This window comes from Plodia interpunctella, chromosome 23, assembly GCF_027563975.2.
Source record: "Plodia interpunctella isolate USDA-ARS_2022_Savannah chromosome 23, ilPloInte3.2, whole genome shotgun sequence".
Lineage (NCBI taxonomy): Eukaryota > Metazoa > Arthropoda > Insecta > Lepidoptera > Pyralidae > Plodia > Plodia interpunctella.
In genome coordinates, this window is record NC_071316.1 from 623595 (window position 1) to 640893 (window position 17299).

At 38.8% G+C, this 17299-nt stretch overlaps 1 protein-coding gene across 2 annotated transcripts in view; it reads right to left on the reverse strand.

Moving 5' to 3' along the window:
* Positions 1 to 17299, reverse strand: part of Vinc (Vinculin) — a 38852-nt gene that overhangs the window by 11757 nt on the left and 9796 nt on the right. For both annotated transcript variants that reach the window (XM_053762903.2, XM_053762902.2), the window contains exons 2-22: positions 16116 to 16223; positions 15413 to 15558; positions 14868 to 14973; positions 13880 to 13981; positions 13545 to 13677; positions 12753 to 12834; positions 11895 to 12012; positions 10851 to 10972; positions 10142 to 10208; positions 9670 to 9779; positions 8651 to 8753; positions 7714 to 7850; positions 6945 to 7075; positions 6114 to 6262; positions 5731 to 5796; positions 4674 to 4785; positions 4172 to 4265; positions 2866 to 3011; positions 2294 to 2343; positions 853 to 1074; positions 413 to 542 (exon numbers count right to left, since the gene is read on the reverse strand). In XM_053762903.2, the coding sequence (XP_053618878.1) occupies positions 413 to 542; positions 853 to 1074; positions 2294 to 2343; positions 2866 to 3011; positions 4172 to 4265; positions 4674 to 4785; positions 5731 to 5796; positions 6114 to 6262; positions 6945 to 7075; positions 7714 to 7850; positions 8651 to 8753; positions 9670 to 9779; positions 10142 to 10208; positions 10851 to 10972; positions 11895 to 12012; positions 12753 to 12834; positions 13545 to 13677; positions 13880 to 13981; positions 14868 to 14973; positions 15413 to 15558; positions 16116 to 16223 (2434 nt within the window). The remainder of the gene's footprint in view (positions 1 to 412; positions 543 to 852; positions 1075 to 2293; positions 2344 to 2865; positions 3012 to 4171; positions 4266 to 4673; positions 4786 to 5730; positions 5797 to 6113; positions 6263 to 6944; positions 7076 to 7713; positions 7851 to 8650; positions 8754 to 9669; positions 9780 to 10141; positions 10209 to 10850; positions 10973 to 11894; positions 12013 to 12752; positions 12835 to 13544; positions 13678 to 13879; positions 13982 to 14867; positions 14974 to 15412; positions 15559 to 16115; positions 16224 to 17299) is intronic.

The following is a 17299-nucleotide window of genomic DNA, read 5'->3' on the forward strand; positions in this document are numbered from 1 at the left end:
ATATGATACATAATCTGAAATATAACAGATGTATACCAGGCTTACATAAACAACCAGGAAGAAAAACATATTTGCACAGCTGCTACAATCTGTTTTATTTATTTTTTTTCACTTACTGGTTCATTCAAACGGTTCGCCGTTGCGTTTAATTCCTGTACCATCTTCTGTATATAGTTATGGACCATAAATTTATTTAAAAAACATAAATGGATGTTGCGACGAGTAAGTGATAGATGTAGACTCCGGAATATAAACATTTAAAATAAATAACAGCTTACATACTAATAAAATAAACAATTGAGAAAACCTTAGCTGCACGCATGTACTTAAGATGCTTAATTAACATTATATAATTTATTTCCTATATCATCTTAAGTACAGTAATATGCAGCCATAATGGAAATGTCCGTACCTTTGGAATCGGAGCGGACCAGTTCGGATAGCCTCGCCATGAGGATGGCCATGCGCTTGGCCGCGGCGATGATCTCGTTGTCCTTGGAAGACCATTCGCGGACCGCCTTGTGCAGGTTGTGCGCTGCCACCTGGTCACATCACGCGATTGTATTTTGTAAGTACGGGAACTGTTAGTGTACGAGCAAATAATCGTGTCAAGTTTCTTATATAGAGCGATCTCTCTAGTGTGATGGCTAAGAACGGGTTTCCAATTCACTTCTCATTATTAAGTCGATTCGAAATAAGACGCAACTAACCAATCACGGTGCGCCTTTGTGACGCAACGACAACCATACAGCAATGTGATAATTAATTAAATAATTTTTCCAATGACCCCTTTTAACCCATGTATAATCAATAAAAGGAATACAAAACCCCAATAAATGCAATATAACTCACCAATATAGGTTGGCTGGGATGCGGCTGCCTGCTAAAGATATCCTCGCCCTCGTCGTCGGTGTCGGCGGGCAGCGGCGGCCGCGGCGGCGCCACGCCGGCGGGCGGCGGCGGCCGAGGCGGCGCCGCGCTGTCTGCCAGCTGCAGGGAGCTGAGCGCGTCCGGCAGCGCTGGCGCGTACTGACCCGCTAGCGCCGACTCCACCGCCCCAGCCGCTTTTATTATCTTAAATAGAAGTTGACAAATTTTTGTTTCGAAGGCCCTTATGTTATTAGAAACACCAGTGAATAAATTGCTGTGATAATGACAATGCTTTCAAAGATATGATAAAAATAAAATCACACATTTTTTGACTCGTCCAAACGCGCCGTAATAAATGACGTGTGAATGATGACACAAGCAAGTGACGTCACAACGTGCTAAAATGTCCGCGAAGAAAGATATGTTTGTTCGACGGCTACATTAAATAAGAATATTACGTTTAAGGCGATGACTTCTTAATAAAAGTTGCTACAAAATTTTAATTTCTTCAGATGATTGTGTTATAAAAAAATAAAACAATTATTATTGAATTATATTACTGTTAAAACAATTATTATTTTATATGAATTTTTAAGTAAATTAACTTGTAATGGACGCTTGGACTTGGGATATACAGGAAGAGGCACCCTGGTGCATGCTCTTCGCGGACATAGGTTCTTTGGTTCAGAGGTTCAGAGGTTCAGAGGTTGTAAAAATGGCAGCAGAGACTGGAGAGCTTTGGTTTTAAAATAAGCCGAACCAAAACACAACAACTTTTTGTTGACTTTGATGGTACTTCCAGTTTCCATTCAGTTGCCTCAGATTGTGTATCCCTTCAGATCTGCTCCGATTTTCGATACCTCGGTTCCATCCTCCAAAGCGACGGAAATATAGACCGCGATGTGAAAAGCAGAATTAGCGCGAGTTGGATGAAGTGGCGACAGGTCACAGGGGTCATCTGTGACTCTCGAATGCCACTCAAACTCAAGGGCAAGATCTACAAGACGGTGATCAGACCTGTTGTTTTGTATGGTTCGGAATGTTGGGCCACCGAGGTGATGGATGAAAAGCGACTGCATGTTGCGGAGATGAGGATGCTACGATGGATGTGTGGAGTGACAAGGATGGATAAGATAAGGAACGAATATGTGAGAGGAAGTCTCAAGGCAGCACCAATCATAGGAAAATTGGAAAGTAATAGACTTCTAGGGGCAGGCCGATGAAGAGGTGGATTGAGCGCGTTAGGCAGGATATGGCTAAAAAGGAAGTAACTGATCGGTTAACATCAAACAGGGAGAAGTGGATCCCATCTTCTTTCCCACATATTTTAAACATCACCAAAATATAACCCGTTCGATTGTCGACTGTCTGCCTTTTGTTTGAAATTAGTTACATAATCACTGTATACAAATCTATCACTTACCTCAGCGTTAGCACTTCTCCAAGCAGAAACAGCTTGCGGCTGTCTATCGCCTGAAATTAAATTATTTATTTCTAATATTAAACGCAAAACATCCCCATTAGTCAGCCGATTTTTATGTAACATATATTATATTAAAATTAACGTAGCAGTAGTATTAAGTACTCCCAATCTGTTTGTAATTGTAACAGATAAATAAACTCAAGATTCACTAATAGTCCCAACTATTAGTGAATCCTGAATTTGTTTTAGAGCAAGGAGAAAATATTAATAAAAAGTTAATATAAGCCTATGTAATAAAGAACAATACAATTTAAATAAAAGTTAGCTCTATAGCCTACAATTTAGCTTGATGAATGGGTCAATCACAAGGAGCAAACATTTTATAGAAATTTAAAAGAACTTGTAAAGAAAATGACCTGCAGACTCATCATCAACTTTTATAGAACGATTCCAATGCAGCTCAAAAAATTAAGTCGACGCTACGAATTGACGATGCAGTTCAGTTTAGGTCATAATGTGGTTCGCGTTAAGAGATGACGGTAAGCCGGTAATGTGTAGCGTGTGTGGCGTACCTAGAGCGAGGGCCTTGGCCCTGTGCACGGCGGGGGCGATGGCGGCCTGCAGTCGCAGCGTCGCGTCCGCGAGCGCGCGGGCGAACTCGCCGTCCTCCGTGTTGTCGCGCTCCGCGCCCCCCACCAGCAGCACTCGGTTCGCTAGTCTGCTCACATTTACATTCATATAATTTCATTTTCATTGAGTTAGTATCCCATAGTTCAATCTGTGTTATTATCTTGTGTTAGTTGACAAATAACACAAATTAAGCTAGCCCCAAAGTAAGTTCGAAACTTGTGTTATGGGATACTAACTCAACTATATTTTTATAACAAATACATATATATAAATAAACATCAAAGGCCGGGGTCAATCGGAAAAAGATTACCTATTTTCCATCATGACCCGACCGGAGATCGAGCCCAGGATCTCTCGGTTTCGGTCTAAACGGTCGGTTCTCGGTCTCGGTCAAAATTCCATTCATTTGGTTCTTTCAAACAATTTTTTCTTAATTACTTTGTATGGTGACATGTGGGTAATTTCATCATATAACATGAAGAACAAGTATCATATGATATAACGTGAAGCGGTGGTGGTGTAATAATTAAGAGACCGGGCGCCTGTGAATCGAAAGGTCTCAGGTTCGTATCCTACTCGTGCCATATGAGTTTGTATACCAATCTGACTCATATATAATAGTTTTCACAGACCACCACCTGCCTCCAGTAAGAAAATATCGTAAAGAAACCTGCACACTGGTGGACAGTTTAGTTCCCTAGTGTGTATGCGACTACCTGCCACTAGATGGCGGTAGGTAGTCGTAAAAGTCATGCCAAACACTTTTAGGCGACTTCAATAAAATCTGATACCAGTGTTAGCAATAACATATTCGATATGATGATGATATACCACGAAAACCGCACATTTTTATAAGATATTCATAAGATACTAGATGTTGCCCGGGGCTTCGCTCCCGTGGGAATTTTGAGATAAAATGTAGCCTATAGCAATCTTGGATAATGTACCTTTCCAATGGTGAAATAATTTTTGAAACCGTAGTTTCGGAGATTTGAGGCGGGTTCAAACATAAACGTAAAAATAAGGCCGAATACCTGTTACTGCTTAGAAGTATAAAACATTGTTATGTATATTTGTTTGAAAATATCACCCCAACTCATCGCGGCTGGAAAATCTAAGTTATTTTAAGAGCAATGTAACTTAAAGTATCCGTTCTTGCGTATGTTAATTAATAACACACGGAATGGATAATTTTAATAATTTTATAATAAATTTTTCATAATTGTACAAACAAAAAACAATATTTACCTAGCAATTGCAGAGGTGTTGTCGACCATCTTTTGCGAATCGTTATTGCGGATCGCGTCCTCGCACAAATACGTGTGTTTCTGCATCAGTTCACCTGCAAATAACATTTTATTATTGAGAATAAAATTAAGATTTTGAATGGGCTTTGTTATTGTTCCATCACATCCTAAATCAAAATCAAATAATTTATTCAGAAATTAGGCCTTCACAGGCACTTTTTCATCACGTCATATTCTAAATTAAATTATATTTAGCAAAGCTGTTGACTACTAGCATTTCGGAACGACCACTGCTGAGAAGAAATGCCGAAAGAAACTCATTCAAACAGTGTTGGTCCCGATCATGCCAGAAGGGCTTACCATTTTTAAACAAAAACATAATTCAAAGTGAACCCACTAATATTACAAATGCGAAAGTTTAGGAGGATATCTATGTGTATGTTTGTTACTCTTTCACGCAAATATTACAAGGGTAGAATAAGATATTAGAGGTAGATGAGTACCGGCGGTGCGCACGAAGTCGAGCGGATCCACGGCCTGGTCGCAGAGATCGCGTGCGCTGCGCGCGGCCGCGCTGTACTGCGCGCGCAGGTTGCTGAAGTGCTCCTCCGACACCTGCCGCCGCGGGACACTATACATAACTAGCTTTTGCCCTCGGCAACGCCCACGTCAATTTCGGTCATTTTTTAAGAATAATGACGAAGAGTATGTTTACCAGTTTTTTTTTTTTATTTTGATTTTTTATTAAGTACCTTTCAATCTTTCGCCCCCCTTTTAAAGGGGTCGAGGGATAATTTTCTACATGCCAAATTACAGCTTCCTACGCCCAGTAGTTTCGGCTATAGGTTGTCTATCAGTCAGTTAGTCAGTCACTCAATAACGAAAGAGTTTTATACATACTGATACTAAAATGTATACATATGGAGCAATGACCAAAATATGTATATACAGGGACAACACTGGTTGAGTTAGACCCATAGTAAGATTTTGTTAAAGAGATACTAACTCAACGATACTATATTGTATAATATATACATATTTAGACAAACGATCTGAAAAAGATCATTTTCCATCATGACCCGACCGGGAATCGAACCCGGGACCTCCAGTGTAGCATTCCTGTATACATATCATACAACTTTTTACAAGATTTTGGTTAAATTGCAATGTATGTACAGTCGGGCTCAAATAAAACTAATCCACCACCTAAAATGCCACAGACATAAATGAGGTAAGTGTATTTGCGCTCGACTGTACACTTCGTTTTTTCCTACAAACTGTCAAATCAAACAATTATTATTGAATTATGTTGAAAAAATATATAAACAACCATTTAGTTAATAAATATACTTTTAAAAATAAAATATTAATATACAAAACTCTACTACAAACTACTAAAAATCAATTTTAATTTATCGTTCTATAATATAATAGACTGATTAGAAACACGGACTTTAAGTGGATTTAAAATATATATATATATATATATATATATATATATATATATATATATATATATATATAGCAGGCTAACGGAATGGAACTAAGGACAAAAATTACCTTGCTCTCGGGATACAGAAGACGAATTTTTCCAGCTGCGATGAGTTGAGGTGACAGTTTCTCAACCTACGGAAAAATATATACATAGATAATTATTTTTTATACTACTTACCAGGCAAACATGTATGCGGCCTATCTGATGGAAAGAGGTCACCGCAGCCTTTGGACGAGTGCCACAACTAGTTTTAATTTTTCAAATTTAATTCGATATGTCAAACGACTTTTTCTAAAAATCATTAATTTCATTAACTTGTCTTTGGGTCACATATTTACAACCAAATTTCTAACACAATTTTTTCAGCAGCTTTGGAGCAAACTACGCTCAGACAGACAGACGCACGGAACCCTAAAAAATATTTTTGAGCTATGTAAAAAGACCTTACCTCTCTAGCTTGGTGCGTCAGTTGGTCGGCCAAACGTTTGTTGTTACCGTTGGCGGCTGCTACTAGGTGCGCCGCAGCGGCCGCGCGTGCCGAGAACGCTGCCAGCGCCGCCGCCTTGTCGTGGAAGTTGGCTTCGCGGTTGGGTGTGCCTGCGACATTCAATATGTGTATACAACAAGATTTCTCGGACGACAATAAAAGCTTATGTCAAAAATTACATTTATGAAATTTTATTTATAAATATGTAGGTTTTTTTCTTCTAATTGTTAGCTGTGAGAGCGGCATTGTGTGTGGTTCCACCCTAGAATTGGACCACTCCATATACTTCTATCCAAAGTCGTTCAAAACCTAGGCAGCTGATAGGCAACAATAGTATTTTCAAGGAGTGTTGACGTCAAACAGAGGGCCGGTTAAAAAATCACACCCAAATCCTTAAAATTCCAAGCTTGTTTTTATGCTGACCCCGGGCTTCGCAACGTCATAGTCCCGAACGAAACCGTGGGGAACAACCGAAATGTCAAAATGACATAACGCAGTGGTACTTGGCTACGAGTCAATTAAACTTTATAGCCATAGTAATAAAGACCAAAATGACAATTCACCGGAAGTGACGTCAAATGATCTCAATGTAAACAAATAATGAACGACCATAGATATTGGTCAATTTTATTTTTATCATGTTGGTAATATATTAAAGAACGGAAACCACAAAACTTTTTCTTACAAAAGTAGTTTCTTAACCCTTGAAAATAAAGTTTAAATTGGATCGGTGGGAGATCGATCGAGGTCGACTGCTCTGACGCAGAGTATATTTGTAACACTTTATCATACCTTCAGGAGCATTAACAGCATCAGTGAAGTGCCGCAACGGCGCCGCAACATCGATGAACTCCTCGACGACGCGATTGACGACCGCGCGCTCCATCGCCCGCTTCAGCTCGTGCAGTTTGTCTGTCAGCTGTCTGTGACAAGAAGTGGATAACGTTTTGATTTATCATACTTTGAAATCGTCTTGGTCGGTCATCGGTTGAAATAAAAAGGGGAAGGTTTTGCCCAGCAGTGGGACCTGACAGCTATATAAGAAAAAAAACAGTTAAGTGTACCTACTACTCTCTAATGAAAATACTGTACGTCGGCGTAAGACGTAAAGAGATAAATTAATTCGCCTGAACTGGCACAGTCTCGATAGCTCAGTGGTCAAGAACACTGTCCCGGAAATACAGGGGCGCGGGTTCAATTCCCGCTCAATTCCAGATTTTTTTCATTATTATTATTAGTTTCAAAAATAAATTAAAAAGCATGTGACATGTGCATATCAAATCCATTTAAATGGCTATATAAGAAAATATAAATAAGGATTTACCTGGTAATAATAAAATAATAATATCTACTTATAATTTTTATTTACTCTCATGTATATATATATTTATATACATATTATTTATATAAATTAATTATATTTTAGGTTACACACTGAACCGTGTCTCAATAATGATATTATATCATATTATATTCCGTGTCAATCTCAACCTTGACGTTGACAAAATCTTAAGACTTTAAAAAAATAGCTATATAAGAAAATGTAATGAGGAGGAATTACCTGGTAATCGCCCTGGCTTCTTCAGAATCCCCCTGGCCGCTCATGCACAGGTCGGCCAGCTGGTCCGCCAGCCTCTGGACGTCGGAGCACAGCTGCAGCACCTCCGCTTTCTCGCGGCCTTGCAGGCCATCCGCTATCTGAACACGACAAACACGAACAACGAGTGTGTAAACAAAATTACATTTTCAATAAAAATATTATTAACTAGCTACGTCCCGGGGCTTTGCTCCCGTGGAAATTTCGAGATGAAAAACCCTATGTCTTATTCTAGATTATATTCTACCCGAGTACCAGATTTCATAACTATCTGTCCAGGAGATTTTGCGTGAAAGAGTGACGAAAATACATACACACATCCAATCACAAACTTTCGCATTTATAATATTAGTAGCACTAATTCCACTCCGGATTTTTCCAAAGTGTAACGAATCAGACAGAAGACTACCACACAACTTCCCGGCTCAATCCGGCTTCATCCTAGCGGCGCTAGCGAGCGCATTTACATAGGCTTAAAGCCTGATTTACATTACAATACGATACTTCAAAAATTTCACATGTAAACGTCATGTTTTATTAATAAACGTATATATGCGTATAATAAAATAAACTTGTTGTTGACTGAACCGATTATGTTGCCCCACGAACTTAAAAAATCTATCTATTCTATTAAGATACCTTACAAATTTCATCAAAATCGGAGCAACGGTTCGAAAGTTATCACGTTACAAACATACATAAAATGTATTTTTGCCCCAAGTAGAATGTTAGACCTCGCTCGCTCGGTCAATTAACATTATAGTTTATTGACCGCCATAAGACTTAGGTTCGATTGTAGCACAAAAAAGCAAAACACGCCATTTTGTCTTATCAACGGCGGCGCGCAGTTTAAAGTTGACTGATGGTGCAACCCGCCCTAAAGCAATAAATATAGACTGACCCTCTGTCCCTGCGAGACGATGCTGTTGATGGCCTTCTGGCCCTCCACCCTGGTGGCCGGCTCCGCGCTGGGGTGCAGCAGCCATTTGTGGGCCGTCTCCAACCTGCACATCAATATACAATTGCATTCCGGGCGGATACGTGGGTCGGGGAGGCGTCCGCCGCTGCTGGTGGTGCCGCCGCGAGGACTAATCCGCTGGACAAAATGGCTTTCACGCGAGGTATTAAAACCATTATATGGTCCATGTGCGAGTCGACATATTCTCGTGCGCCTTGAGTGAATTCACAAGAGTCACTTTATCATTCGTTATGTGTTGTCATTAATAGTATATATAAGTCTGCACTATCTCATTAGGTGTATACCAGTTGAATGAATGAATGAATTAATTAATTAATTAATTAATTAATATTTTTATAGCTAACTAACTGCGCCCCAGAGCTTCGTTGCCGTAGGAATTTCGGAATAAAAAGTACTCTTTGGGTTATTCCAGATTATATTCTACCCGTGTACGTTTCACAACAATTGGTCCCAAATTTTCTCATTTATAATGCTAGCCGCGCCCCGGGGCTTTTTAACGTACAATAAAAAACACGCAATGCTGCAACGTCGAAAGCTATTTTTAAGTGCGAGCGAAGGGCTGTTTTTTTTTAATAACCTGTATCGTCCCACTGCTGGACGATCGCGTTTCATTCCTGTCTATCCAGAGCAACCTCCGACCATTCTCATTGAATTACTCTGTCAGACCTATTATCACGTTTAAATGATATAAACTGTTGATTGCACCAATATATAGTGATGTTTGTCTATAGGAGACTGCATGTGAAATTGGATTTAGGTTGGTGAATATAGAAATAGATAAATTTATTAATAAAAAATAAATAGATAAATGCCCTCAGATCGTCGCTCCAATTCGCCAACAGGAGCTGAAATAGGGGGTGAAAATTTGTATGAAAAACATATGCCAATGATACAGACGAAATAGGGGGTGATAAGTATGAAAATCACACGGCGCTACAAACCTGGCCTGCATAGTCTTGCCTCCCTGCTTCTCCGCTGCGCGAACGCCTTCATTCACCGTGGAGTCCAGCTCGTTTATTTGTTTGCGCAAGTCTTCGGCTAAGTTCAAAGCCTAAGTAAAAAATATATATAATAATAATAATATAAATTGCGCTTTATTGCCATAAACATATGACATACATTTCACACGAACACTACAGTTCAAATTATTGCCAGCGCGTAACAATTTAAATAAAAAAAATACAGTAATTTACCACGCGTCATAAAAAACTTTGGTAGTCTTCAATTATTTAAGAGATATTTATTTATACAATAGGACTTCAGTATCCGTACATAAAACTGAAGCTAAACCAAATACTTTAAAGCGAAATGATTGAAAATGTCATTGACTATTGCAACGCGTATACACTTTGACGACGTGAACACTTTTAACATCACACAATTAATAAATATCTCTATCGATATATATCTCACCTTCGAGTCTCTTCCTCGACCGAACTGTCTTTCATCACAAAGCACGTCCGCGTTAATACCTCCAGATCTGAAACCAAAACAAATTATTACAAGACTGTAATCTCTGGTGAAAAATAAGTGAGGACGCTGTGCTCTCTTAGCTGGCAACACTAGGTGTTCATTAACGAATCTTGACCATTCTATTTGGTATTGCAATGGCAAAAAATTCATTTCCACAGTTTTCTACTTTTTATAGAATTACTGCATGTTCTCGGTATCGCTATTAATCATTTTCTTTCAAAATAAGTATTCCATGTTATTGTTACCATTTACACGATCTTTCAGTATGTAAATATTATTCAAATTCAAAATTCTTTACTCATCACTTATTGACGTCAAAAAATTACTTAAATTAAGTCTAGTGCCGCCTTTCAAAGCGCTGGTGAAGAAGAAGCGGGGCAACAAACTTCACCGCAGCCTTTTCTCCAAGGACGTAAATTAACAAATATAGGTCCAATATTGGTCAATTAAATATAAATAATATCATCACCTACAAATAAACAAACAAAAAAATATAAACCGTATAAGTTTGGCCTAAGGATAAATATAATATTACCCAATTATATTATAACACTAGTTCCGAAATCTGAGACAATTCGGAAAACTGAAATTTGTGGACATTCTAAAAACTGGGCAACAGTTTGGGAAAGTGGGGGGAGGCTCGGCTCACCGCACAGCGCCGCGGATGCAGTCGGCGAGGCGCTGCGGCAGGTGCTCCGCGGCGCGCTGCGCTGACGTCAGCACGCAGCGCAGCGCGCGCTCGCCCGCTGTGTTGCGCAGCGCCGTCGGCTCCTGCGACCGCGACAACACACTACACTATTTCTGGGGGCTTACCATCCTCTCTTACGACTTGTTTGTCGACCTTGGTGATGAATTGGTAAAGTGCTTGCCTCTGAACCGTGAGGTCCAGGGTTCCATACCCGGTCGGATGGATATTTTTCTGATTGGCCCGGGTTTTGGATGTTTATCTATATATGTATTTGTTATAAAATATAGTATCGTTGAGTTGGTATCCCATAACACAAGTCTCGAACTTACTTTGGGGCTAGTACAATCTGTGTGATTTGTCCTTATATATTTATATTTATTTATCAGCATCTGATCATAACGATCTGCATCGCAAATTCGTACCATGGAGTTGATTTTAAGTATGAATGCGATTCATTTTAGTTTCCCGAATTGAAATTAGTTGCACTGGAATCGTTCCGTAAAATTTGATGGTAGCCCTACAATCATTTTCTTTCCAGTGATCGGTTATGAAAAATTACTAAATCAAAAATAATACATTTTTAACCAAGAAATGAAGGTCACAACTCGAACTTACTTTGGGGCTAGCTCAATCTGTGTGATTTGTCCTAATATATTTATATATTTATTTATTTTGATTCTAACGAGAGTCGCAAGCAAACACACGAATTGTGAATCGTACTTTCTCGAATGATCCTTTATACGACACCTGCCTGCATAGTTGTGAAGACCGCATTGCTACACTAAAGGTCCCGGGTTCGATGTCAACTCAAAAACTTGATCGAAAAACATATGCTAATAATAAGACGAAATGACGAATAATATCAACTCAATAACTTCCGCACTGATTTTCATGCGGTTTTCACCAATAGATAGTGTGGTTCTTTGGGATGTTTAGGCGTATAATTCATAATGTCTTTACGCGAGCGAAGCCTGGTCGGGCCACTAGTAAGATAAAACAACTCACATTGAGGAACTCGTGCGCAGCACCCATCTTGCTGTGCATCTGTGTCTGCAGAGCCTTCAGCACGGCTATGTTGTCTTTTTCGCCTCCGTCTTCTACGTACGATGTTAGCTGAAGTACGCTGTGAAATAAAAACTGATCAATATAGCAAGTGAATTGTAACAACATCTATCGCTTCTTGAAGTTTACATCTCCAAATGGATCTTGTATCCGTACTACCAAACTAATATTTTAAATACTAAAATCTGTCTTTATGTATGTCTGTCACGCTCTCACACCGATTTTGATGGAATTTCGATAGATAAAATGATAAATTGTGACCTCAAAGCAAAGCTTTAGGCAACGGCGAGTACAATATTCTTATAACATCTGCTCAATGAAGACACAAAAAAATATTAATTGAAAAGTAACCAGACAAACAGTCCTTACATTTCTATGCTTGGTATTTCTGCATGTAATAATACATTATGATATAAGTTCGGTAAGTTTTAAATTTGTAATTACAACCGAGGCGATATAGCAATACTACAATAAGAAAGCAGAGACTGCAATTTTCAAAGCGCACGTATGTCATACGACATTTTATAATTATTGGAATTAAAACAAAAAATCGGAAAACGAATAAATCTTTATTTTATCTCCTAAAGTTAATTTTATTCATAAAATGTTGACCACTTTTTCTGACATAAAAACTTTTTGCTAAGACTTAAAAAAAAGACGGAGCATCTTCACGAATCGTGCGTTTTACTTTATTTAAAAAAAAAACTTGTACGTTTTACGATACTGAAATTGGTGAAATAAATAAAAGTTTTAGTAAAGTTTGTAAACCTCACGAGCAAATATGTTACAAATATTATTTACCGTATAATCTCATGTATTTCGTCCGCCATTCTCTGAGCTAAATAGTTTCTGTTCTCCGCCGCCTCCTCGATTCCCTTCCCGCCTGAATATCAAACAAACAAAAAAATATAATATTAAACTTTACATTAAATCTTCATCACTTCACACGGTGTTGAATGATCTTCTCTATAATTGTCAGACCATTGTCACGCATATCATCCTTGACGACATCAAGCCAGCATTTTCTTGGATTGTTACCCCTTCTATCAGGGCCAGGCGGGGATAGGCATAACCAGACCTTACGTAATTACCTAGTTTACCCAAGACGTGACCGTACCAGCTCTGCGGCAAGCCTGGAGTTATCACTGACATGAAGATATGTTGACGTGAATTTTGATTTTGATTTTTGATGCTACACATGACGACCTCGGTGGCGTAGTGGCAGTGCTTGCCGCTAAACCGAGAGGTCCCGTGTTCGATCCCTGGTCGGGTCATGATGGAAAACGATCCTTTTCTGATTGGCCCGGGTCTTGGATGTTTATCTATCTATATATGTATTTGTTATAAAATATAGTATCGTTGAATTAGTATCCCATAACACAAGTCTCGAACTTACTTTTAGGTACTCTTACTAGCTCAGTCTGTGAGATTTGTCCTAATTTATTTATTTACAATATCTCTAGCGGCGCTCAAGCACTGATCATGCATCATTGGCATACAAAAGTAAGTCTTGATTGGTCTCGTCCGAGCGTATTTCTGGTTTCTTTCTCAGCTATGATGGCTCCTTATATCTGTACGAAAGGAATGACCTACCTTCAGTCAAGATGTGTATGTATATCTTCATAGAACAGATGAGAACTGGCGCGAGTTGCTTCACGCTGTCCAGACATTTAGTCAGGGTTTCCGCGTGAGGGGGGTGCGTCAACTCCGCGGCGCGGGCTGCCACCTGAAATATGTTATATTTGAAATATTTCTCGGTTGCATTCGAAGATGTTACGCCGCGAAGCCCTGAGTAGACTCACTTGCAATTATAGCTTAAACCATACAACGCGTGAATTTCGAGGCAACTAAACAAATCGACTTAACTATCGATTTAAAATCTGCAGCGCTTTAATCAGTGTTAAAATAGTAGTGTGTGATCCTCTCACCTCTCTAGCAGCCCTGGACAGAGCCGGGGAGATGTCCCTCAGGAACTGGACCAGGTCCTCCATGGTGTCGATGACCTCCGCCACACCCAGGTAGTCTAGCACCTACAACAACACACAGCGTTAGCCTGCCAACGTATACTGACTTGATGACCTCTGTAGCCTAATCGGCCATCATGCCGGACTGCTACGATGGAGGTCGCAGGTTCGATCCCCGGTCAGGTCAAAATAGAAAATGAGTGTTGAGTTACTATTCCACAATAAGAGTCTCGAAGTTGCTTTGGATCTAACTGTTTAATATTAATTTATTTAGTGGGTTATATTCAATTCGGCTTAAAAGAGAACTTACACACTAAAATAGCCTATCATTTGTTAGAATTAACAGAAACTCCAAACGTTATCTCATCTCCAATTAATAATTTCAGTTTTATTTCATTTCAAAATGTATATACTTTAATTAACTGTAACATACGCATAAAAACAGAAACGAAAATACGCATAAAAAAGAAAACTTTTACCTCAAATTCAAATTCAAAATTCTTTATTCAATTTAGGATGATATACCTTTCTAGCACCAAGCTTATTGACGTCAAAAAATATATATATAAAGCTAAATGTACAATTAAATGTAAAATGTAAATGTACAAAACGTACGTAATAATGTCATAAATCAATTACATATCTTATGAGGATACTGCACCATGTAAAAAGGCAAGTAATTTAGGCAATTTATTATAAAAACGAATACAATTCCCAACAAAAGACGTTCTAACTTTGGCCAACCGTTGCCCGGGGACAGACAATTTATCTTTATTACGTAAGGCTCTATCAGTGTAATCACCAACTTTTTTAAATAAGTTTAAATTTTTCCGGACATGCATAATGTTGTCAAATATGTATTGAGAGGGTAAAGTTAAAATATTAATATCTTAAAAAAATCTTTAAGAGAATCCCTTCTCCTCAAACCGTATGTAGCTTAGCATATTGTTACCTTTTTACATTCTTTGACAATCTTCCTGACTTCAGACTCATCGAAACAGAGCAGCAACGCAGATGTGCCCTGCAGAATTCCTCGGGATCCTTCTATAAGCTTTTTTCTGAGAATGAGTAAAGATTTTAATAGATATGAATAAAATATAGTAGATAGATTTAGTATTAGTAGAGTTAGTATTCTAGTAGATAGATTTTCAAAGATTCTATCCCAATAGCTTTCAGAGTTGGGCTTCGGGGCGTCACATCCCTGCAAAATTAAACCTTGCCTTTCCTTCACCGTAAAAAAATTGATCAAGAAATTTTAAGGGCCTGTAATTTTACAAGCGTCGTCGCGATGACGTGATGAAATCGCTTGGCAGTTCTAGCAGTATCGCTAACTATTCTGGAGAAACACCACGTTATCTAGGTATAAAGGGCCAGATTAAGAGTCAGCTCTCAACATATCAGAAGTCTACTGCAGCAATACGGCTGGTTTCTACGCGATGTAGAACGCCGGTATGTCTTGTATTGTCACTATCTATCTGGAGAAACACCACGCCATACCTAGCGGGGCCAGAGTAAGGGTCAGCTCTCAGCATGTCGGAAGCTTGTTGCAGCAATGCCGCGGCGGTCTCCACGCGGTGTAGCGCGCCCGGCATGTCTTGTCGGAGTATCGCGTCGTCAGAAGACTCGATGGTTTCATGACCGACCTATAGGAGTGGAAATTCTACTTTAATTGAAGAGCTATTTACCTGTATGCCATAAACTTTTCGTGTGGCCTTGTCTCTAGAATATGGGCGGGGGAAAACATTGCTTGAAATTGCTCCCGAGTATTGCAGCGTCTCAGAATATTTACACTATGTCTTCCAACAGATTATCACGCACCTAGCACATAGTTCATGTAAACCATACCAAGCGGGGACGCGAGGCCTGCAGCTATCTGCAGATAATATCGGTAATCGCTTGCAAGTTACACCAGCTATTGGCATGCCTATTGATGCAAGTAGACTAATTAAACCGTTGAAATATCGAGACTTATTATCTAGTTATTCTGTGTTTGTCCTTTAATTAGCTCCTTTGCTAACCATATTTATATCTATTTAAATGTTTATAGGTAACTGTTGTTCTTCCTTTTAAAGATAAAAATACTTTATTGACCCCAGTAGTAGTCACTGGAATTGACCCGAAACAAAGACAGTCAGTTAGTGTATCGTTCTCCATTACCATACATAATAAATTCTATACATATTAACTGGTTTTTCCTCACCTTGACGAGATTGTTGACAGCAAGGGACACGGCCTGCACGGGCCGCGCCAGGTCGGGCATAGCGTTGCCATCTTCAGCTTCTTCGTGGAGGATGACCAGCCGGGAGACCTGGAGAAACATAATTATGAGTTTATTTGAAATTGTACCAGCCAGACAACAACTATAAAATATTGGAACAAATGTTAACAAATAATACATGATCTTTTCTTTTTGGTCTTTGTTCTTTCACGATAGTCTTCTCTGCTAGACTGGTTGACTGTCAGTTAATGCCCATAAAATTACATCCGTCTCTTGTATATAATACCGTATTTTGTGTAATGAAGTTTATTGTATATCTGTCCGTGGCAAAGAAAGAATTTAATCGAAAGTTTTATAGCTTTTATTTAATTTGCTATGTATTTTTGAAACTATAAAAATTCACACGATTGAGCCCAAATTTTGAAGACAGGTTTAGTTTCGATAACAATTAATGCTCTTATTATGATATGCATAACCATCATTATATTTTTTAACTAAGTAAGTACCTAAATGAAATACTTAAATCTGTGAAATATAATAAAAATAAGTCATCTCACTTCGCCTTCATTCCGCCAATGCATATGGGCATAAGATCAAATTCAAATTCAAATTCAAATCATTTATTCAGAAATTAGACCTTCACAGGCACTTTTTCTCGTCAATCTTTAAATTTATAGTTATTTCTCACAAGCTACAAACTACTGGCATTTCGGAACGACCACTGCTGAGAAGAAATGCCGAAAGAAACTCATTTGAACAGTGTTGGTCCCTATCATGCCAGATCGGCTTACCATTATTGTTTCTTACAATGTTTTTTTTTCTTTCTAATAATATATAAAAGTACATAATGTACATAGTCAAAAGGTATATCATTGCACAGGGTTGGACATCCGGCCCCAAATAAAAGCGAATCTTGTACACATAACTCCAGACTTCATATGGCATGCAGCTCTATCTATACCGGTAATAAAGGTGAATTTGAAATGAATCGGTGCTGTAATATTGACAGACAGGCGCCAAACGCCACACCATATATGCGCACATAAAGAGCTTATTCAATAGTTTTTGCGCGTCGTCATAGTTGTGTCACAGTGTGGGCGTAGTGATCAGGTGTTACTTATGTAGTACCGGGTTAGACTCGCTTTCATTCATACCAACATATTCTT